We start from the raw sequence: 24,220 nt of genomic DNA on the forward strand, positions 1-24,220 counted from the left end.
ATGTTTAAGGAGATGAGAATGGAATTGAATACTGAGTTTGAAATAGGTGCACTGTGCTCACCTCCTCCTTTCCTGAATACTTCTTGAAATCTTTTTTGCTATCATTATTATTAAAACGTAAACAAGTTGTAATGGACCTTTATAATGATCAGATTTTACATTTCAAAGTTCTTTACAAAATAATTTCTTAATACTCTCATGAAAATAAAACCTTTTTTTTTTTTTGAAGGCTGGAATCAGACCTTGCTTCCTTGCTTGTCTGTCCTGACTCTGCCTCCATTCGGAAAATGCATTTAAAATTCTGAAAATGCAATGACTTAGATATTGCTAAGAAAAGTATAGCTTTTATCCATCCAAATCTTCATGTGCATAAGCAAGGTCTAAAGGAAAAAGATCACACTGTATGGCCTTTTTCAAAGCAGGCTATTGCCCAGTTCCTTACACACTTCCAAGGGCTGCACGCCAGACAAGAGACAAAGGCCACAGACACACATTTACACGTGGGTTAACTTTCCAATTCATTTTTTCATTTCAACAGAAAGAATAAATCACCTTATCCTAGAGAAAGAAGCAGCTTGACAGAAAACATACGGTGCTGGGCTATTTTTATAGCACACCTAAGACATATAAGGATTCATTTATTTACTCAGCTATTTAAAAGTGGCTACTCTTACTCATTCTCTGGACAGCTAAATGCCAGGTTGCTAAGTTACTGTTACTTGACATCATCTCCTCCCCAATGTGTTCCCACATTTGACAGGTTCACATGATTTACTAGGCCAGTCAGCTCGTTATTCACTTGTCCAATGACGTCTGGATAATCATTTTAAATTCACATCATGTCCTCCCCAGCAAGCCCCCAGGTTCCACTTGAAAATATTTAAACTGCTTGTCAGCTACTAAGTGCGTTTGTAACCACACCAGACCGCATATGTGTATTTTTCAAATTACAATTAATGTAATTATGTTTAGCCACATCTTCAGCATTGGTTTGTATTTTAGAAGAGGAAAACAATTATTGAGGGGGCAAATAATGGGCTGTATTTGTTATGGTCTAATTTTGCTCTGTGAACAGCTCACCTCAGCTATGGATGATACATATTAAATCCATTAGTGCTTTCAATTGGCATGAGGAAGGTAACACTACACATAATTTACCCAATCAAGGGCATTTTCACCTGCTGATCAATTTACATATTCTCCAATGTCATTAGATGTGAGCTTGTAAGCAGAAGAATAGAAGATCATACAAATTACAGACTTTGCTCATTTAACTCCAGTCATTTTTATACTAATTACAATCTAAATTACATTTAGGATTAGTTTTGCTTCCAGGCCAGAAAGCTTTTAAATAATATCACATATATCCATATAGCATCAGAAGTCTGCTGAATTCCTTGGTGCCACACAACAGTGAACATGGATCTACAAAAATATTTTTGTTTCTCCGAGGAGGACAGAGAGAAGTGCCTGCCCAGATGGTGAGCAGCACCCACCCGACAGCTTTGCATGTACAGACCTGAGACTCGCCTTTGCAGGATTACATCTAAGCAACCACCTAAACACCTCACCCAAAATTTCAATTCGAGTCAACAATTTCAATACAATTCCCCAAGAAATTTTATTTAAAGTTTCCTAATCTTGTGCAACACTGTATGCTTCTCTTTATCCAGTGGCAAACCCATGTTAAAGGTTGTCATTTCTATGTTCCCTGTAGAAAGAAAAGGAGCAACACACACTACACACAGCCCTAGATTTGGATAGCCATATTGCCTTCTAATGATATACAATGACAGCAGGGCACACTGGCATAAAGCACTGATATATGTGGCAGAAGTAACAGCTTTGGAGTATTGGTTTAAAATGTCAGTTCTCTTTCCCCATCTGCACTCTGTATCACAACATTTCAATGAATTCATTTTTCAATGGCTGCATATAGCAAGTGACAACTTAATTTAAATCCATATTAATAAATTGTGAATTACACGCACATACTGTTGATTGCCTATTTTCCACATTATCCACATGCTCAAAGCCAACATGTTGGTTGAAAAAAAAATAGTTGTGTTTTGAAACAGAAAAAAGTATACCAACGACCATTTGCTTTTATGTTTCAATTTGGTGTTAACAGCCTGAGCTTAATGCAGATCTCCTGCACTACATTTATAGCTTGGCCTTAGGTGTACAGCGAGGATTTTATTTTATTATTTAATTTTAATTTTTAACAACTTTCAGACATTCTGGTTAGAAAAACAAAAGGAATGAGAGACTGGGCTGCCATTAACCTTTGGTTGTAGTATTATGAACAGTTCTTGGAGCGTTTACACAAGACTACCCAAGTGGCCTCAGGACATCTGAAGGACTGTGAAATTTTGTGAGTGGGCTCAAGACCTTTCTCCTTGGTCAGCTGGAAAGTTTGGTCCTTAAACTCAATCCAGTGCTTTTTGTTTGTTTGTTTGTTTTGATTTTTAATTTAAAAAAGGAAAAAAGACAGAGGTAAGAAATTGCAGACCTCTACAATTACAAAAAATAAACAACGTCAATTAAGGTCAGCTTGAAAAAAGAGCTTGGTAAAATCTGAGGTCACAATTCTTAGCTTAAGTCCTTCCCGGCAAAGCCCAGCAAAAACCAACAACAACAACAACAAAAAACCCTGAAAGAGCTCCTATGCCTTTCTGAAGGGTAGCAATGAATTAAGGCACGTATTTTTGTGACTATAAAGAAGAAAAAACCTCAAACTTCAAGCAAGAGTTGCCCTCAAAACAACTGGCAGGGCAGTGTGGGGCAGGCAGGCGAGGGGGGCACTTTGGGGTGTGCAGCTCTGCAGTAGACATGGCCAGGAGCAAAAATTGCCAGTCCTTGTCAAGCATTTGCTGAGCAGCTGTAGGAGTGACACAGAGTACAGTGTTGTCACTTTGGATTAAAAGCTGCATACGTGAGTGCGTAATACAGCCAGATATTTTGAGCTGAACTCTGTTTCTGTTTCCATTGGCTAGAATGCACACTGTTACACTCCCACCCACCTACCTTTGAGACATCAGCACTGTGTAACCCTTGTGTTATTTCTGCAGTATCCCTAACAGAGATGGAAAGGTTAATATCCTTTTTTTTTTTTTCTTTCTTTTTTTTTTTTTTCCAGCTGGAGAAGCTGTCACCAGAAAGCTAAGACCCACGTTCCCAAAGGCTCTTCAGAGCCTGAGTCAATGGCCCCAGTAAGCCAGAAAATATCTGTTGGAGCTGGGAACTTATTTAATCCAAGTTCTCAAAGCACAAATTGCTGTTGCAACCAAGGGTTGTTCTTTCTGTCTGAATCTCTTGACACAGGACTCCCACAGGGAGCCCAAAAACTAGATTTTGACAACTGCTGGGCATCACCTTCTCTTACTTCTATTTTCACTGTTTCCTATCAAGTAAAATATGACACTCTGCATGCAGCCAAAACACCTTTCCCACCAGCTTATTCTGCATTACAAATTTGACAAGAACAAAGTCATTGACAAAACTCAGATACTTCTGTTTCACATGTGATTCAGCACCATACAAATTTGAAAGCCTAAAACCACTGCCATTGAAGGCAATCAGTTGGGATGGGGGGCTTGCTATGCCTTTGATGGGCAGCCTCAGGAGCTGATCTGTGATCTCTGGCTTTCACACACTTAGAGACTCTGCAGTTGATCCAAACCCACTGAAGGAGACAGGAAAACTTGCACTCATCCCAGTGGTTTTCAGAATGGAGCCTGTGAAATTCTGGCACTGTTTGTCGACTCAAATTACAGTCATTGGGGTAGGAAACAGGATCATCTCCTCTTGATTAGGAAAAAAAAGGCAAACATTTCTGCTTCCTATGATTTATATGCACTGTTCTCACACAAAAGCTGTCAACTGGATGATTGACTCCTGGCTTTTGCTATATCACATTTCTTTTTGGTGCTGTTGATTGAAAACAAATGCTTTCCCCACCTAACATGTCAATTATTCCAACAACAGTAAAGCATCTAATTGAATAATATAAACAGGAGAAGAAATGGTTTAAATGTACCAAGTAATCGGAAAACTGCACTTCAACATTTTCTTTGGTTTTGCTTTCTTATGTTGTCTAAGTAATAAACTGCTGCTCGCTTTGAACACTGAAAATAAATTTTATTTATTTCCTTGCATCCATTGCTGCTAGGTGCACATACTGACACATACCCCTCTGTGACTACCAGTCTGCAAATGCATGTTTGCTTGCTGGTTCAACTTGAGCAGAAACACTGACAACGCATAAGGACATCAGCATTATCCCAATATAACGTGTATTTGAAAAACAGTAGATGTTTTTGTTTTCTATATTTAAGCACTAACCAGAACTTTCAACAAAACTATGAGTGCTGGGAAACTATACTGTGGGGAAAGAAGTAAGGCTGTAGGCCACCGTGGGAGAATTAAGGGAACTCTGCCCTAGGGTGGGAGAGAAATGGATTCTGGAGAGACTTGCAGAGCCTAAGAACTTAACTTAAATACAAATTAACTGGAAAGGATGTAATTCCTTACCAAGACAAGTAGTAGATGTATTGGGAGAAGGAATATTGGAACTGAACTTAAGCAGTTAAGAGCATCCTGAGCCCACGAGGCTATTTCTCTTTGACACAAACTCACTAATAACTTACTATTTAACAGTGATGTTAAAGACAGCCCTTCTCCGTGAAAGATGAATTAAGAGCACTACAATTAAAAGAAAAAAAAAAATACAGTAAAAGCAAAGTGTATTACTCACACGCAGTATTTCTTCCACACAGCTGGAGTCATTAGGAAGGGTAACCTAGGTTTGAAGAAAAAAAGAAATGTTTAGTTAGGCACTAGATACAAAGTTCAGTGACTAACTATACAGTTGAACAGCTAACAAGCAATTGGCTCTGTCTGAAGACTGCTGCATCCATGCTTGCTGCATACCAAGTTTTCCAGTTCAGATCAACAAAAGTCATCAGTAGGACACATTTTGCCACAATTTGTTGCATTTTTTGTTTCTTCTGCACTACTTTGTGCTAGCAATGACACTGTTGGAGCAGGAAAGTACTCTGATTTCCTCATAGTTGAGAACTGGCAGTTCTGGACTTGCTGGACTGTAAGAGTTGAGGCTAATTTTCTTGTCTCTCACATCACTAGCCGGTTCCATGTAAAGTATCAGGTCAAGACTGAACAGCACATGCTAACCCATTTCAAGAGGCTTGGCAGATATCCTTCCTCCCGTGGGGAAGATACATTATACCAATGCATAAAACCATACCCATGCACATACACAATGGTGCCCTGAATTCCTTCCAGATGAATATCCTTGTTTAAATGGTTGTTGTAATATTTCCCTCAGTCCAGTGTCATTAAATATCACAGAAGCTCTAAACACTGTGAACAACAACATAAACAGCAGGCAGACAAGACCTAAATGTAAAACCATTTTACAGTACTTGCAGGCACTTCCAATGGATTCTTATCATGGCAGTAAAACAGCAGAGAGAGAGCCAATAGTCAGGGAGGTATCAAAAACAGGTGAAGTACTTCATGCCATTACAACTCAGTGAGACTTTTCTACCTCTTGATGACTAGTTTGATAAGGGACACTTATGATTCAGATTCATTTGTGCCATTCAAATTTGCTACAGAGCTTGACTGAAAGCATGACTATGACTTTCCTCATAGACTTCAGCAAGCACAAAGCTTGAAGACTAAATACATACAAATGACAAAAGTCAAAGACCAGGAAGACCAAACAAGTCACCATGTTCATTTCCTGTTAGTGTTGCAAACATAATATTCCAGTAATGTGGATTGTTTAGCTCAAAAAAGGAAGGGTTTTGTGTTCTTTTTTTTTTTTTTTAGCACAGAAGTGGGTCTCCAATTCCTAACTTTAAAACTATTTATTCATTTTCTGTGATAATTAGTAAAAATTCTGCTTTTGGAGTTACTTCAGCCTGTCTATTGAGCTCTTCCCACTATCTACTTCTCACTTACACCAGGCAAAGAGTACAAATGTCTAATGCACTTCTGATTCTTTTTCACTGAAGAAATAGTATGTTGGAATATGAGAAAACAAAGTGTTACCCTAATAAGCTTGCAGTCTACACACCAACCAAAAAGTCTCTCAGACCAGATACAAGAGCAGCTCAAAATGTGCCTGAGTTGGGAAAAGTAACAGAAGCCACCTCTTTATTTAATGCTCCTCCCTGACATTACACTTGGCATTTTCAATGGTTAGCTTGGACACTGTGTGTATTTCTCTGTTTAGAAATGTCATAATTGTGCCATGGGCTATTAACACAAGGCAGACCATGCACTTACTTGCTATACAGTGCTCTCTTAACTCACAGCCCTGTTTATGTTACTTCAGAACAAATGATAGTAATAATAATAAACATACTACTCTACTGCAGTAAAGCCCTCTACATATTATACAATCACAATGAGCTTCCGTTGGCAGCACTGACTAATAACTGTAAATGTTCATGCATCTATTTAATTGTGTTAATGGCAGAGAAGATTTTAATGACTTGACAGAACTTTTGTTCCCTTTGGCATTGCTTTGTTTTGAATCACTGGTATTAAAGGGATGCAAGATGTCAAAGTACTGTGATTGTCATGTAGAGAGATCCAAGAAGGAGCTAGCACAAAAAGAAAAACATTTAGATTGATGCAAACATTAAAAGAATAATTATTACAACATGACTATCAGAGAGAAGATCAATGTAAGAGTGCATTACTATTAATGGATTTCTCAAGAAATGAGACCATTTTTCTAAATTCATGCTACAGTTGCATGTATTCTAGTTCCAGGGAACTTGAAAGGCACAGATCTATTGGAGACTTAGAATACCCTGGGAAGAAAAAAAAAAAAAAAAAGAAGAAGAAGAAGAAAAAAACAACCTCCCATCCTTGCAAAGTATAAATAAAAAAATGCAGGTTAATTCTCCACAAATATCTGCATCCAGCGTAAAAGTGCGAGCAGGTCCTCATCACCAAAACTGTGCAATCCAAGCACAGTTAGATCAGGGTAGAACAATACACAGATAGCAGCATCACTTTGTTGAGTATTAGTTCTATAATTTTTTTCTATTACATTTGCCATTAATAAAATGCCATATTCCTCCAGGAGTTTAATCAATGATGGACATCCCATACCATTACTTTTCCAAAAATCAAGTAGTTTGGGAAGCATTATGTGATTCTCCACTCCTTGGCTTTTTGAGCTTTCACCAATAACCAGATTTTAAACTGGAGGGCCACAGCTTTCACTTGTGCATGCTTTTGGTGCTTCTCTTCCTTTGCAAGCAGCACGATCTAAACCAGCCAAAAAAACAGATTCCAGGAATTTTGCCTCTGAATGACTGAGCAGTTACATCTCACATCACGAGCTGCTCTCAGCCAGCATGCACTCTGGACTGAATAACAGTTAATATTACATAAGCTGAAGATCTAAGTCCCGAGGTAATATAACTTCAGTCAAAACAAAAAGATTTCATAACAGCTACGTGTTACACTGAACTTATATTTCAATTTCATTTTAATCTGGCAAACCTCTTTTGCATTAGAATGTTTCATGTTTACTTTTAGATATTTCTTCCAGGCTTAAGGAAAAAAAAAAAAAAAAATTTAAAAAAGGAAGAAAAAAACTCTAAAGGTTAGATGGTCAAGATCTCCCAGCTTGTACAATAGGGCTCTTCACATTTCAGCCTTGTATGAGAAAGAACAGAACTTAAATGATGTGGAACCAAAGTTTTAATGTATGGCTTGGATGGCTCAGTGATAAAATTTAAAGAGAAGGAAGGAGGGCAGAAATATTAGAGTGAGAGAATAGTAGCCCGATGTCATGCAGATCAAATGGCATGGGGTTAGTGGTTACACTATCTGATGAGTCATGTTGATCTAACCTTCCATTTATTCATTCAACAGTTCCTTGACCACTCTTAGCTCCTGGGCAATTTATAACCTGCATTAGATAAGATTTTGTTTTCATGGCCACAGAAAAATCACATTAAGTCTCTTTTCCCTGTATTTTACACCAGACAGCAGGCATGTCTTACAAAGGTTAACAACAAAATCTTCCAAAAAACTTAACAAAAAAACTCCTGAAAATTCAAATGCAGTGTTGGGAAGCGGAAATACACATAGAATAATGGCTTTAGCAAAATTAAATGCCTATATTTTCATCTGAATAAACTGTAAAAAATACCTCTGGCTCTACTGGTGCACAGTTGGCACTCAGTAATCAGTTATTCCTACCTTTGTTTAATTGGAAAGATAAAGGTAGAGTGTTAAACAATTGTAGGAACCCATTCTCATCCTTTTCATAGGAGCACCTATGTGTTTATACATCAAGAGGTCTTTCATTGTCATCTCCTTTATCAAGAGAGCCATTTTGACTCTGGGGAGATGAAGCTCACACGATGGTTTACTCCTTCAAACACAAACTGATTTTACACTTGCTAGCAAGAAAGGATACTGTGCATGAGCCTTGATTGATCATTTCCACTGCGCACTACACAGAGATAAGAGGGAAACACTTAGAAAACCAGAAGCAGTAAAACCAAGTCTGTCAGCAGAAAACTCATCCTACAAATGCCTTCAGCTCCTGGCAGGCTTCTTAAGAACAGAGAGTGTTCCCTTTTTTTTTTCTTTTTTTTTTTCTTTTTCTTTTCTTTTTTTTTTTTTTTTTTTTTTTTGATTAATGCATGTGGGAAATCAATCAGGCAGTGCTCAGAACAGCAGGGTTTCCACATAGGAAGGAAAAATCTTCTCAGAACTAGGTCTGACACCCATCAGAATATTATGACTGGTCATGCTAGATCTCACCAGAGACCCACCCAGTCCATGGACCGTAAGAACAGAGTATTACAGTCTCCTAAGTCACTCTGATATTTAAATCCTTCCAGATTCAAGCAAGCTGCAGTACACAGAACAGCCTTAGTTAGTCCCAGCTGTGCATGGGTCAGCATGCTGAACAGCCTGTAAGAGAATTACTGCCCATGAGCCTCTCTCCTGTCTTTCTGGTTCCATTTAGCTCCCAGTATCCAGCTGCAGTGAGTTCCACAAGACAAGTTCAGCACAGGGTGGCCGGAACTCTCCTTGCCTGCCAGTCGGATGGACTAAAATACATGACTGTTCACTGTAGTCAGGCTTGGTTAACATGAAAAAGATCAGCTGGGATTAAACCACGTAGGAAACACAATGTTGAGGCTGCATTTTCCTGTTATAGCACCATTTGTGGATTCCAAATTGAATTTGAATTTGCATTTGGATTTTGTTCAAGAATTTCACGAAGTTCAAACACCAGTAAATTCCTGCACTTGGGACAGAATAACCCACCACAGCAGCACAGTCTGAGGGACAATGACCTAGAAAGATAGTTTGCAAGAAAGAACCTGGGGGGTCTTGGTGGCCAAGTGTTTGAGCAGGACTCAGCAGTGTGCCTGGCCCAAAGACAACCAATAACATGCTGGGATCTAACAGTAAGAATGTAGCTAGCATGGACTTTCTATTCAGTACTCCAACTGGAGTACTGTGCTTGACTTTTGGTTTCCCAGGATGCAAAACACTTTGATATACTGGAGCAAGGTCCAGCTGAAGGCCTCCTACATGGCTAGGGCTGGAGCCTGTGGCTCATGAAGAAAGGCAAAGGCAGATGGAAGAAGACAAGGCAAAGGGGCGCATCTGCCTCATGAAAAGAAGGAGTCTGACTGTTTGCAGAGCTTCAGGGGCTGAATGAGAGGCAGTAGAGACGTGAGAACATGGGAAATTACAGCTCATTAGTGGTAAAACAATTTCCCCCATGAGGGTGGTCAGATACTGGAGCAGGCATCAAAGATGTCGGAGAACTTCCATCCTTAGAGATGCTCACAATTCAACTGGACAAGTCCTGGAACAATCTCCAATAAACAGACCTTCTCTGAGCAGGAAGTTGGACTAAATGGCCTTCAAAGGTCCTTCCAGCTTGAATGAAACTATTATCCTGTTCTTGCAATTTTCTCCAGAAGTCTACAAAGATGCAATACTTTGTCTGCACTTGAAAGGAGTACACAGCCACTCCTCTTCAACATCAGCTTTCTTTCCATCACTATCTCCTTATATGTTCAGGATTTGTTTCCCCTTTTCAGTTATTCCCTACATCTCTTCTGAACTCATGCCTTTACAATAGCTGCCCATCCCTCAGCTGCAATCTGTCCATATATTACTATTTCTGAGGAAGATCTTTTCACATTTACTTGAATTTAACTTCATACCACTGCACAGAGACCATCGTTCTAATTTATTTGGGCTGCTTTACATTTCACATTTTTGTCCATTACCTGTTTTGCTAATATTTTTCCCAAAAGGGTTATTCATGTTAAAAGGTATCTGAAATAGACATTAAGCTAATTTCACTAGCTGGAAGGATCTTCTTTACTAACTTCAGTGCAAACAGGTGAAGAGTGGGACCAGCAAAAGAGCAAGGAATAAATATCACACTCTAAGTGGTATTTTTTCAGATGTATTTGATATTCATGAGGTTACCACCAATGTATGTATTAGTTCTGTACGTTTGGCCATGGATAGGTTGTAGATTTGGTGGGTCTCTGCTGCGATCTAGCACTGCCAGTTGCAATATCCTGATGGGTCTAAGACCTATCAGACTCAGGAAGCTGAATGAAGTCAAATATTAAGAAAAATAATTGCTTCCTTATATTCAAATTCATATGTGTGTTTTTCACAGGGCTATTCATTCTCAAGGGAGCCATTTGTGGGTCCCAAATAATGTATATTCACTGCTTTCTTTTTGTACCATCTTGGAACCAAAATACCAAGATAATAATCTTTCATTATTTGAACCCTCAAAATATCTCTTAGGGCTTACTAGAATGTCTCTGAAAACATACCCTTTGTATATATAAGAAAAAAATAAGAGAGAAAGAATAACTATTGCCTAAAACAAAATACAGAGGGCTTCTCCTCTGTTCACCCTCAATGCAAACACTACACTATGAAGGGGTTGTATCAAAAATGCATTTAAGCATGGATAATATTGGAGAATCTGGTAACAAGAAAAAATTTTAAGGAGAAGACCAGACTAATTCATTTATTAAGCTAAGACAGCCTGGTCTGCTGTCAGTGCTGCTTTTCAAGTGTTGGATGAAGAAGTATATGCCTGTTCTCTCGAGTAAATCACATTTGCTAGGAAAAACAACTTACTGTTGTGGTCCACAGTGTGCCTGAGTCAGACTCCTACTGGCTTCAGTGAACTTCCCTAAAAGTCTCAAGTTGAGAAGCACAAACTAATTGCAACAGGTAGCTTTAGTTCTATATATAAAAACTAATGGATCCAACATACTCCTCTCCAGTCACTCCTGCCAAAAATGGTGCTGTTACATCGAAGTGGTGCACTTAGGTGTTAACTCACAATCTGGAAAGCATTATATTTTGGTTTCCTTACAATGAACTCAGCTTACAACAACCTCTCAGACAGAGCAACTGCAAGGACACTGTTTCTTCTCTGTCATTTAGTTCTGCTGTGGTAACCTTTAGACTGGGCTGATCTGGATGTGACAATTTTATTTGTCTTGTTCTTTTCATTATGTGTGATATTCAGTCCATCTTATTCTTTTTCTCCTTTTTTTTTTTTTTTCATTTATTTGATGTTTTCTGTTATAAATACCATTTCAACGTTGATCAGCATAAAATAGTTTCCATGAAAGCACAGCATGCTGATGTTCAATTTAAACTCAATGGTTCTCCATTATTTTCATGTAGTAAGTTGTCAAACACTATTAGAGAGAGAAGCCTGATAAAGCAGTCTCTCACTTCAGAGTGTCTGGGAGTTTTCTTAATGTTGGTAAGACGGTAAATTTTACTAATGGAATATTCTGAATGTAGTGTTGTAGAAACTCTCCATGCAGATAATACCAGACTAACTACTCGTGTCATTTTTCAATCAGGTCCCAACAAAAGTATTATTTGCTGCTTATTTGTGACCAAACACTGACGTTGCTTGCATAGAGGCTGTTACATCCCATTTAATATTGATAGAGAACAATCAAGTTTGGAACTTAATATTTTCTTTTTTCTTCCTTTTCTATTTCTCTTCCCCTCATCCTCTCCTACCATCCAACAACTGCAAATACTCATTTACCTATGTAACATAGGTACATTCTCTCATGTTCCTTATACTGGGAGCAGATACCCTGTATGTCTCCCTTACACTGATGATAAAAAGCACACTGACCTAAAATGCCACTGTGCTCTTGTCCACTTTAAACATCAAAGCCTGACCAAGCAGACTGTGCAACCCTCTGGTGCTGTGAGATATGTGGTATGGCAGAAATAAAGATTAAGTGCCTGCTTCTTGTCTTACTTGTACCAGTGTGAATGAAATCCAACTCCTCTGAAGACAGTGAGGCAGCACAAGTACAAAAGGAGTGTGAAGTGAGTTTGGCTTCTGAATCTATTTGCTCTCAGTTATAGTAATGTAAATGAGAAGCTGCATTCATTGTCAGTGTAACCCTTGGAGTAACCTCTTGGAAGTCATTCAAAATCCCTCTACTCCACAGACACAACTATTTAAATTTAATACAACTTGGAACTGGATCTCCTTTAAATCTATTTTACATTAGTGTCATTTAATGTCTATTCCCAATATATGCCAGGAAGAGAGCATGTAGAATCAGGCAGCAGGTTGTGGCATTTGTGACAATGAAAGTCCACTGATGTCAGTGCAGTTGCATCAGTGTAGCCTGAAGCTTTATTTGACCTCATGAATCCAAACTATAGCATCTCTTTTGCACTTTATAAGAGGAACTTTTTTAAGCATCTGTTTACATTTGACAGTATCTTTACTGTGGCTGTAAGAATGCAGCGAGAAACTGTGTCGCTTAGCTGCTTCACTTCATTTTTTTAAGCAGGCATGGACATCCTCAAGGAAAAATGTACTCCTGGATTTAATTTGTACAGCAGTTTGCAAGGCTGCAAGGCCAAAGATGGGACCCAAATTAATTGCTCAAAGCTTGTTTGCAAATCTCTGTTTTTCATATGTCCCTCCACCACTGGCACAGCTTGCAAGTGGCATCCTCAGTCCAGCTTTCCTGAGCAAAGGCCAGAACTGAAAGGGCAAGGACACAGTTTTGCCCAAGGAGAAACAAAACAAATGCATTTTGAAATATCTTCAAGTTGAAATAACAGCATGCCTTTTAGCTTTTCTATTCCACACAAATATGTTTCCTACATAAACTTCAATCAAACAAACTAAGTTCCTAAATGAAGTAAAAGCCACTTCCTTATTGATAATACCAACAAAATAGCACAATTGGTGAGTAAGACTTTATTGGGACCTGATCCAAACTCAGACTACATAAGAGCCAGATCTTACATTCATTATCATCCCAATTGCCACTGAACATCCTGGTTGTCACAAAAAATGGGAGGTAAAACAATGCTTTCGGGACAATACAGAGCTTAGAACAAAGAAAATCTGATTTTGAATGGGATCTTTGTGACCTCCCTTTTAGTTACACTTCTAATTAAAATCCTTTGATCTATTAATGCCAAGGGATGCTGGTAAATGTATACAATACAGAAGTATTGTATACACTTTTCCTGAGCTCCCCAAATCACTTAGATCTGTGTGCACTTATGTTATGTGCAGCTAAACTGCTCGCTGAAATGAAAAGATATCTAAGAATAACTCACTTCCATTAGATATATAAATCACTTTAATTAATTCTACATCTCCAGTGGTGTAGAGAACAAATCCTAATGCAAGATCTAATTAAAGAAAAGGGGGAAAAAATTGGAATTGAAACACAGAAGTAACTGCTTAGCCTCAAATTAATGAGGCGCTATGCTAAGCAAGAATGTCCATAAATCCCTAATGAGGATTTTAAACACATTAAAACTTCCTAATACAAAGTGTTTGCCTTCCTTTTATCCAATAACAAATAAGCCAATAATTTTCTGCCTCTAAATGACACTATTAACTGTCATGGCATGTTTTATTTGACAAACCCTCCATTCAAATACAGTAAAGCCAATTAATTTGCCTGCTGTGAAGTGTGTTTCATGATAGCTTTTATGTGATTTTTCTACTCAAGTAAATGTAAATAGGAGGTCAATGTAGGTGCCTGATTTTGCTTAAAAATATGCTGCAGTAACTATAGATATTCTCATCAGTTTGCATTTCAAATGAATTGAAAGATAAACTCCATTTTCAGGTCAGCAATCACATAATGGCCTCCTGATAAGTAAACAGTTAGAGAGCAAGAGTTTTATTACTAGGGAAATGGTCTCACATTTGAGCTGCGATAGTAGCAAAATTACCACTTTGTTCTGTTATAAATAACAGCTCACACTCACAGCTCTTGGCTTTCCTGCCTTCCTTACCAGCCTGGCACCCCCCAGCTGTCAGTGGAACAAAATACAGCATAACCAAGCACCTAGTTCCAAGTTCCATTTTTTTTTTGCACCACAGCGAAGATCCAGTTCTCTCTTAAGAGAGAGAACTTACACTTATGTAAGCACAGTTACCTATTTTTTTTTTTTTTTAGTCAGAAAAAGTCTACAGAACAAATGAAAGATAAATCTGTGGTTTCAGGGTTCCCCTGGGCCCCATTTCATAGTTCTTCGCTAGCAGTGAAAAGAAAGACCATGCTACCACTGCCCACAGTTATGAATCTCTGTCACTCCTCTAAGGTTTTGTTACTTGGATGAGCACATTACTAAAAAGTACGCATCCTGTACTTCAGAAATGCACTATTTTTGGTCTTTGTCTGTTGTGTGAACTGAACCACATTGTAAACTGAAGGTAAAATAGAGGATAATGCTTGGTGCGCCATGCTTCATGGGGCCTAACTGAATGCCAATCAATCTTTACAACACACGTACAGTTGCATAAGCTCTCACATTGCATCATGATCCCATGGAAAATGGGGTTTATTTGCCTTAAGATGGAAACACAGTTTGTAAAAACCTACACAACACACCACATAAGGATATGTGCAGAAGGAAGAGTGAATTAATTAAAACAGAGATGCATAACAGCACTGAACAGGACAGAAGTGCTCACATATTTAATTGTCCACAATAGATTACCAGCTAATATTTATGTAGCATACCAGGACAGTTGATTTCCAATTTGCAATCTTATATGTGTGTTTCCTATCAAAATAAGCAAATAAAATCCGCAGTCTAATCCCAACAAGTGGAGCCAAAACCTCCTGACACGTGAGGAGAGCTTATGAGAGGTGGAACAGGGACAAACCAAAGCCAGAGAAGGCTCTCTGCATTTCTGCTAGCTATCGTTCCCTCCTCTGAGGCACACTGCCACAAATCCTTTCTTTCTCTTTTTCCCTACAGAAATTTCTGTTCCCTTTGCTAGAAATATTTGCCATCGTGACCTTTCCTAAGGGATGTCTGGGAAAATAATTTATGTTTACATATTATCATATAAAATTATATACATGTGTATCAAAATAAGAAGCAAAATGCATTATGCAAATATATGTTGTTGTGTTGTTTTTTTGTTTGTTCTTGTTGTGTTTTTAAACTACAATCCCATCTAATAAATGTAGGAACTAAACCACAGCAATTTCAAAAACTAAATGTACAAGACCCCTTTCCTGACCTGAACGATGACAAAACCACAATCTTCCCATATACTCTCAGCTAGTAAAAGTTCAAAAATTAAACTTTAAAGAATATTTCAGCGAGGACTATGCTTGATGCAGTCAAATATCAGAGAATCAATTTCACGATGCATCCAAGCTTTAGAACTTAAGATACAATATATAGCAAATGCTATTTTCTTCTCTTTGAAATACAGAGTTCCTGAAGTCTGACCTAACCTCCACATCTCAAGAATGCAGTGGTCTGCATCTAATTTTGTTGATAAAATATAAAGAAAAATGATTTATATTTTAGTAAAAGATCCAATATGATATCCAGCATCAACAGCTTTTACATTCACTTCTTAATCGAGACATTGAATTGGGCTAAGACCACCTGACATTATTTCACTTCTGACCTTTTCAACTGTCAAAGCAGACAGATTTTTATCCTACAAGATTTGAGCCAAAGCCTCAAAGGTGCAGTGCCAGAGCATTAATCCATTTCACTAGACAGTCATTGAAATTATAATTCAAAGTTCAACTTACTTTAGCATTTTATGCTGAAATACTTTTGGCAGCCCAGGGCAGAAAGTCGAAATCTGGTTTCCAATGGAGACCATTTCCAATAGTTTCTAAATGTTGGCAGAAAAATTCCTTATTGTCAAAGAGATCAGCAGATGCCAGCTTCCATTAATTTATTTTCTGTGACTGCTGCTCACTTCAGGAAGCCATTCTTTACCTAAGGATGTTGACCTGCTGCTGGATCCAACCAGAAACAGACTAGAAAAGACACTAATCTATTAGGAGAGTGGGGACACCTCAGGGAAACCCCCTCCAGCAGCCAGGGCAATTCCCACTCCTCCATTTATTCTGACTGGTGCCAAAAGCAGAAAAACAAATCTGCACAGAAGACACGACGTGGATCTGTAAAAGCTCCCAACCCAAGCTAAACTGACCTACACATATAAAACTATCAGGAGTAACTCCAGAATCTGAAAGCACCAGCAGACAGCTTTTCCTCTTCACAAACAGGCTGTCATAAAAGAAAAAAGAGTTTTGAATGTGAAAATAACATCACCATTTTAAGTAGTCAGTGGGCTATAAATCCTCTGTTCTGGTATTCTGGAGCTGCTTAGAGGTCTTTGGCCAGGAAGTTCCCCATAAATAACAGTTTATTATTCTTAGACTTATCTCAAAAGCTATCTAAACACGCATTTAAGTTAACTTAGAGGACATGTTTCATTAAAACCTAAATGTTTTTCTTCTTCATTTTTACAGTTGGGGCTGACTAGCAATTCTGGATGTCTTTTCCAGATGCTAAAATGTTTCCTTTCTGGGAACAGAATGGGAGAAGAGGAAGCAAGAGATCCAATATCTTTTAAGCAAGGTTTATTACTATATTTGTTTTTTTTTTAATCAACATTTGCAGGACCGCTATTGTACTTGGTCTAAAATTATACTCTGTTTATATTTACACAAGGCTTTTTAAATCCCTGACACTAGGATATTAACATCTTAATTCAGAGCACTGAGAAATAATGCTGCAGCAGTGTATGAACAATGGGAAGAAATCAACAATATGAAACAAAGATGCAGCCTGACATGGGGGAACACAGATAGACAATTCTCCTCAATGCCAATTGAACCTGAGCTGTTTTGCAGCCATGCCTTGCCACAGGTTTTGCCCAGAAGACCACATTAGCTGGCTGCCTGAGGGGTCTCCTTGAGGTGCTGCGATCTCAAGGCTCAGCTCTCTAAGTCAGTCTGTTCAGGCAAGGAGAGCATAGACTTACTCTGAGGCAATGCAAATCTCACAGAAGGGCATCTGAGACAAGTACCAGAATTGCACTATGCCTAAGGGACATCGACAGTGACATTTGACAGCCTTCTGTACATTTGGAGAGGCTGTTAGTACTTCAGCACCTTCAATCAAATTGTTGTTGCCAACTCTGAGGTATGGTACCTCTGCCTATGTGCATTCTATGTGTGCGTATGTGCACACATGGTTATGCTCACATAACTGAGTGCGCACATACTTCTCTATCTCTTTATTTCTGCATACATCTGAATGCCAAAGAAGATCTCCAGATGTGGACAGGCACTAGCACCACTGCACACACAGCATGATGCCTTCTGAGGTAGATCTGTTTGCATCCAACTCTGGATACAGAATGGGCAAAGAATGGCTCTTTAGATTCCTGTCTGGGCTATTACCTTCGATCTACAGCTTGCTGCACTCCTCAATCCACTTATGCTGTTGTTGATCCAATGCACAACTCCCATTGCCTACACTGGGATCAAGGACACAAGACCTTTAACATTCGGCTTTCACTGGAACCAAGAGTCAAGCAATTTTATTACAAATTTTATGATAAACATAGTGACTAAATTGAATAAGGTACAAAGTAACAGAATTTTGCAACCACAAAGACAGAGGAATTTGGGAATCTATAATCTCACTTTGCTGTAGAAGTGTACTGCAGCTTTCGGCAAGTTAATCAACTTCTGGGTTTCTTCATTTGCTCATCTGTATAAACAGTAGAAGCAATTCCTAACTAGCCATCTATCCTACTAGTTATAGCTGGAAAACAGTGGTCTGGAGATCCTCAGCAGGATGGTGTGCTATAGGAGTGACATATACAGAGAAAACTGTAAACAACCGGAGATTCCTGACTGCTGTAAATGTCAGTCCTCGATAAATGGTTTGACCTTTTTTTCTATTATTTCTATTTCATAACCGAAGTCAGGTCTGACACAATAAGCATTTCAGGGGAATGAATGCAGCTTGGGGATGGCTTTGCAGTCTCATGTCTCACATCACACCCTTGAAAAGCAGTGATGTCCCCAGAAATACAAGGCTGTCTTTTACTTAAACCCCAAGGACCTCCCAGCATCAGTTGCTGGCTGATCTAACAAGGCAATGAGCCTATTATCAGCATGTCTCTATACGCCAACGAGACTTCTTTTAGAGGAACTGCTTAAAGCATATAGCAGCTTGATCTTACAGAAGTTATTCTTTAGGTATTTAATTGAGATCTTCCACTCTCAGAGTCACCTTCTGGATGAACCCATTTCTGTACCAACTACACAAAGAGGCCAGGGTCACAACTCCACTTAATCGGGGTGTCTCACTTAAGGACTGAAAGTTAGGACAAATAAATACAGATCAGAAAATCCACAATTGTGCACTGCTGCTCATGAGCCAGAATGAACTCGCAGTGCAGAAATGGAAACAGATGGGCAATAAATTTGCCATGAGACAGTGGCTTGGGGGATCGGCATGCAGGACTGAGAACCAACCACTCTCGTCAAGCTAGACAATAAGTAATTTGCTGTCTAATGACAGTTTTGAATTTGAGGGAGGGGGGGGAATTGCTTTGATTTGGACTTAAAACAACAGTTAAAAAGAATTCGGAAAGCTGAAAGATTGAAATTGTTCATTTTGCATAGATTTTAAAAACTTCCCTGTGACAAAATGGATCTCTCTCCTACAGATTCCAATCTGGAAGACCCTTTCATTGAGAAGACAAAATAAAATAATGGTGAGAGGTTTAGAAGGGAGTAACGTAGAAATTGTTTAAAAAATAAATAAATAGGAAAATTCTTAAATGGTCACTTGAATTTTCATCATTTCCCAGAATTTTACACTGCAAAACTGTTGTGCCTGAAGTAGCTTAGCTGTATGGCTGAATTATAGATGCAAACAGCTTTTGCAACAGATCATCGGAAAACCAGTTTCCCTTCCACATACCTCCTGGTTCATTAAAATCGCAGCACTGTTGCAGAGTTAACGGGTTGTTTTTTTCTGACACAAATGTCTGTTTGCGTGCAACCGGTAAGTTCAACAGAATGAAATGAAAAGAGTCTTAGAAATGAACAAACTGCCCAGTTTTCCCATTGGCTTGTCTGGGGAACAGCTACACTTTAACTGGCTGAAAGGAAAAAGCTGTCATATCGGGAACAGTCAGGAGAGAGAAAATGCTGACAGAATGATGTCTTCCTAGGTGAGGGTAGCCCAAGACTTAATTCCATGTGTCAGGGCAAGATAACACACAGCCATACACATATGATGTCATCAGCCCTACAGGAGATAGGATTTTACTCGATGTTTTGTAATATCATTTTAGAGACATTCTTAATATGTTTGCAGAACACATAATAAGGAAAAAATGTCGTGTAAATCTCCATCTGGGTACCACTTACAGGGATTTGCAATCATTATAATCTGAGTAATCACAGCATTATTAATTACAATAGGAAAAAAACCACAGATACACCACCAGTGGGCATTCCACGTGCTAACAAGCATTTACTTTCCAGCACCAGCATTTCCAGCTCTCCCTTTCTGATGCCTGTGCACTTTCACACACTTACTTTTACATAAATGTGTGTTCACCCCCGGGCCAGCACGCACCCAGCACCTTTCAGCTTGAGGTGTTCTCAGTGCACTGAGGTGAAGCTGTGCCTGCTGCTACCCTGCTGCTACCCTGCTCTACCCGCAGGGATTCTGACATGCTTGGCTGCAGGAGATAGATGGCTTGCACTGGTTTGGAAAGTTTCCATCCAAACAACAAAGGTGAAAAACTTAGGGCTTGATTCTCCACTGTAACTCAACAGCTGGACCAGAGACTTAAAACCAATCCAAGTGGTGCTGGGTGCAACGCCAGGCCAGAGAAAAACAGTAACCCGAGCTTTCTTTAAGCTGTCACAGCTTAAAGTCTATAAAGCTTGACAGCAAGCTGCACTCTGAGCGAAGCCATTGGCATTTTCAAGTCTTAGGTAGATAGATGGCTATCTGTGTATTTTTGTGTATAATGTCACATGTATTTGTAAATACACAGATGATTTCTATACACTCCCATCAGCCACAAAATGTAATAATAAATTATTCTAATAAATGGCATAACTCTAAGTAAGTAACAAGGATAAATGTAATTGAACAAGATCTAAATAGGATGTAAATCAGCATTAGAATTTAACCAAAAAAAAACAAGGCAAGATAATGTGAAGAAGCTGTTTACTCCCTGCCTTGGAAAGTAGCAGAGAGAAGCTCAGCAGATGAAACAAAGAGGACCTAATTACCATGCGAAGCACAAAACCCTTCAGATGTGATGAGAAACGTGACTGCTTGAAGAACTGGTCCAGGGGAAATTTCAAAATATGACCACCCAAGCACAAAGAAGAGGGTGGTGAAAACCAGAGAAACTGAAGCATGAGGGCACAGTATTAATGCACAAAGAATATTAGTTTAAACACACGCACATACAGAGAATGAGTACATATACAAATCTGTAAGCAGGCAAATACAAGGAACTATGTGATTTTAGGTGAAAGCTCGAAACATTAAAAAGCTTTCAAGCCATATGCTATATTTTAATAAAAATCACATAAATTCTCTGCATGTTTATCCATGGAGAGTCTTGAGAGAAAAAAAAACACCAACCAAACGCAGGAAAAACAGCCAATGGGCCCGACAGTCCAGCTCTATCTTTCCGCTTTTATCATACACAGACATTTAATATTCATTTTTGCCTACAGTTCCACAGTTTAAATGTAAATAATTATTTAATACTGGCAATCAATTATTATTATTATTTTTAAGATGACGAATGCAGATGATAAGCACTGACATTTTCTTGGAGAAAGGTACAGGTAAAGAAGTCACATTTGCAAACGAGTTGTAGAAGATCCTTAAAGCAACAATGGAGATGCTCTGGCTGCACCACAGCTGGGGGAGTGAGACCCGCATCACCGGTGTAATATGAGATTGTGCCCAGGAATAGCCACTACCACCTCCAAGAAGGAAATACAATGTACCATTTGAGCTACCACATAGCATGCTTTCTTCTACAAGAAACTGCTAAAAAAGTATCCTCTCCCAAAGACCCTTTGCCTAGAGAACACGAGCAAGGCAAATATTAACATATGGATTTATCATCCATGCCCTGGGGAGAGGTGAAGCTGCTGGTGGGTCTTGAAAGGCTGCACAAAGTGTGGAAAAATGGAGAAAGTGAATTTGTAAGTTCTTTGACATAATCAATACTGCTCTTCAGCTCTAGATTCCCTTTATCGATGACAGCCTCTCTTCTGGTAGCGATTAGAGATTCTACATCTTTTAACCACAAAAAACATGACAACTACACCCTATCTATAGTTCCGTGATTTACAGCAATTAATGCACTATCGATATTGCATTAGTGCAACGACAGCTTTCAGGTGTTACCCAAGCAGTTGAATTTAAATGCGTGGTTGTGTTGTGATATAAACTGGAAGGAAAAATCTGATACTTGAATCCAGCACTGACTTAAACCCATGCAGCTTCCCTTGTCTCCTTCCTGTTAGTCACATGATAAACCATTCCTTTCCTGCTGCATCAATTCTAACAAAAGGAAAAATAAGAGCTGATTCATGGACTAATAAAAGAGAAGCCAGAAACCACATTGTGGGTCTGTGTGTGTTTATGTTGACAGACAGAACATGGAATTTGGAAACAACATCCCACTCTTCTAATGAAGTATCAACTCCTGCTGCTGTGACTGAGTGGACTGTAGCTTAGCCAGTATAACTCTTGAATTTTTTAGATGCTTCTCCAGTTTATCTGATGAAGTCATTTAAACACTGATGCTTCTTTTTAATTTCAGGGGATTTATTTGTCTCATTTTTAGCCCAGTTCCTGACAGAAATGAAATACTAACAGCAGTCGTAGGAGTCTAAAATAATGTGTTTGCGTTCTCATACAAAATGGTGTTCAACTCACACCTGCTGTCCAGCATCAAGGTCAAAAGATAAGGAAACTCTTCAGAGTTTGAAAAGAAGGCAGTGGGGGGCAGGAGTGGGGTCCCACTGCTGTCCCATTACAGGGAAAGTTAATAGAGCTCACCCTTTGTTGGATATCAGAGGATCTGCATGAGAAAGAGACATTACAAGGCAGGATTCATTAGCTCCTCTGCACACAGAGTGACTTCTTTTTACAACAGAACAGAAGATTTCAGTGTCCTGAGCTGAAAGAAAGCACAGGCTGGTGTGGAAGAATGAGACTAGATGAAAAGCAGGTTCTTCTCATCTCTTTCTAAATATTACCATACAAAGTGCTGGCTCACATCCCCCAGCAGTGCCCCACCTAGCAGCCCTCCAGACAACGAGCAAGAGGCACCATTGGTGCTGTCTACCTGCAAGCAATTACAACCAATTTAGGACAGCTTGCTTCTTTGTCCTGAACCTGTTCTAATGCTGAAATGGTCGTGGCATTTGTCATGGGCTTCTTGGAAGACCAAGAGGATTACCATACTCTGGGCAAAGATCCTTGCTTCCTCCTCTCAGCTGCGTCCAAGGAAGTTACACAGCGGGATGCTGCAAGTTGCCTGCAGTCTACCCAATCAACCTGGTTGCAAACTTGGCTTTCCTGCTGGAGTTGATTATCTTCTCCTGATGACAGAATGCAAGAGTGGACAGAACCATGTGTTTAATTTGGGAACATACAAATAGCTGGAAGGATGCTCAGCACAAGTGTGTGTAGAGTGTTTATTGTTCTAATTTGCAAGCCAATATATAAACTCATCTTCTAAAAAATCCACTCTTCTCCTTGAGGCTCTGAATACCCATGCAGGACCATGGCAATCCCTGAGCAGACAAATTTCTAGTGCAGCTGTACTGCACTTCTATTCTGCTACTCAGGCTGTCCCCATGTACTGCTGAGCTACAGCTTCCTTAAGACCCAGGTATCTACCCTCGGGCACTGGCTCACACCTGTGCTGTGACCCAGTTGGCCCAGCATGTTTACCCAGCCTGTCATGTCCAGGTCCCACTGAGGAGCATCAATGGAGCTGCTAAGCACAGATTAAGAAATTTGTCTTGGACAGCTGCTGTGCCCTCTCCAGTCTGGACATTCTGCTTCTGGGTACAGCTCCCAAGGAGAAACAACTGTTGTGCTCACAGTGAAATAAATACTTTATTACAGATGAATAATATTGTTTCTAATTACAGGATCACGGATGCATTTTCCTATTAGAGGAATATTCCCATTTATTCTTTTTTTTTTTTTTTTAATTTGTTTACCAAAAACATCTTACACAGTGTGATGTTTGCTATCAAGCGGCTGCTGCCCTCTTTTCTGCCAGTTTCACAGCTGGTTGTTAGGCAAAGTTTATCTCATATTCCTCTGAAAGTCAAACAGGTATCATCTTAGTCCAGAGAACTGCTTCCCAAAAGGGGCTTGTCCTGAGCCTTCTTACATTAACTCCACTACAGTTCCACTAGCAGTTCCTGGGAGCCTTTTCCAAGGAACTAAAAAGTTTTCTGGATCAGACCTAGCATATATTTAGCGTTGTTCTCAGTGCTCAGTTGGCTGTGTTAGGAACTTAATTCAGTATTTGGTAAAACCAGCTTTCTTTTTTACTTAAAAGTTTCTGCATGGATTAGCACTTAGGCAGAAGAGAAAATCTGCAAAATTCCAGTAACATGCAACTGAGCTGCATATTGCTAATGGTGAAAAGCCACCTGATGACTCTGTTCTTCCTCCTCAAAGGTTTTCTGTGTCTGAGCTTCTACTGACTGCTCCTTCTTACCTGGCTCCCACTGCCTTTGGTTGTGCAAATGTTCTGTGAGGATGTAGCTAATCAGAG

General features: G+C 39.2%; 1 protein-coding gene across 3 annotated transcripts in view; it reads right to left on the reverse strand.

Annotated features, from left to right (window-relative positions):
- AFF2 (ALF transcription elongation factor 2) overlaps positions 1 to 24,220 on the reverse strand; it is a 327,396-nt gene that overhangs the window by 146,701 nt on the left and 156,475 nt on the right. For all 3 annotated transcript variants that reach the window (XM_085544766.1, XM_085544768.1, XM_085544767.1), the window contains exon 4: positions 4,757 to 4,801. In XM_085544766.1, the coding sequence (XP_085400892.1) occupies positions 4,757 to 4,801 (45 nt within the window). The remainder of the gene's footprint in view (positions 1 to 4,756; positions 4,802 to 24,220) is intronic.

Source organism: Coturnix japonica, chromosome 4 (assembly GCF_054131305.1).
Source record: "Coturnix japonica strain WE chromosome 4, WE-NBRP24, whole genome shotgun sequence".
Lineage (NCBI taxonomy): Eukaryota > Metazoa > Chordata > Aves > Galliformes > Phasianidae > Coturnix > Coturnix japonica.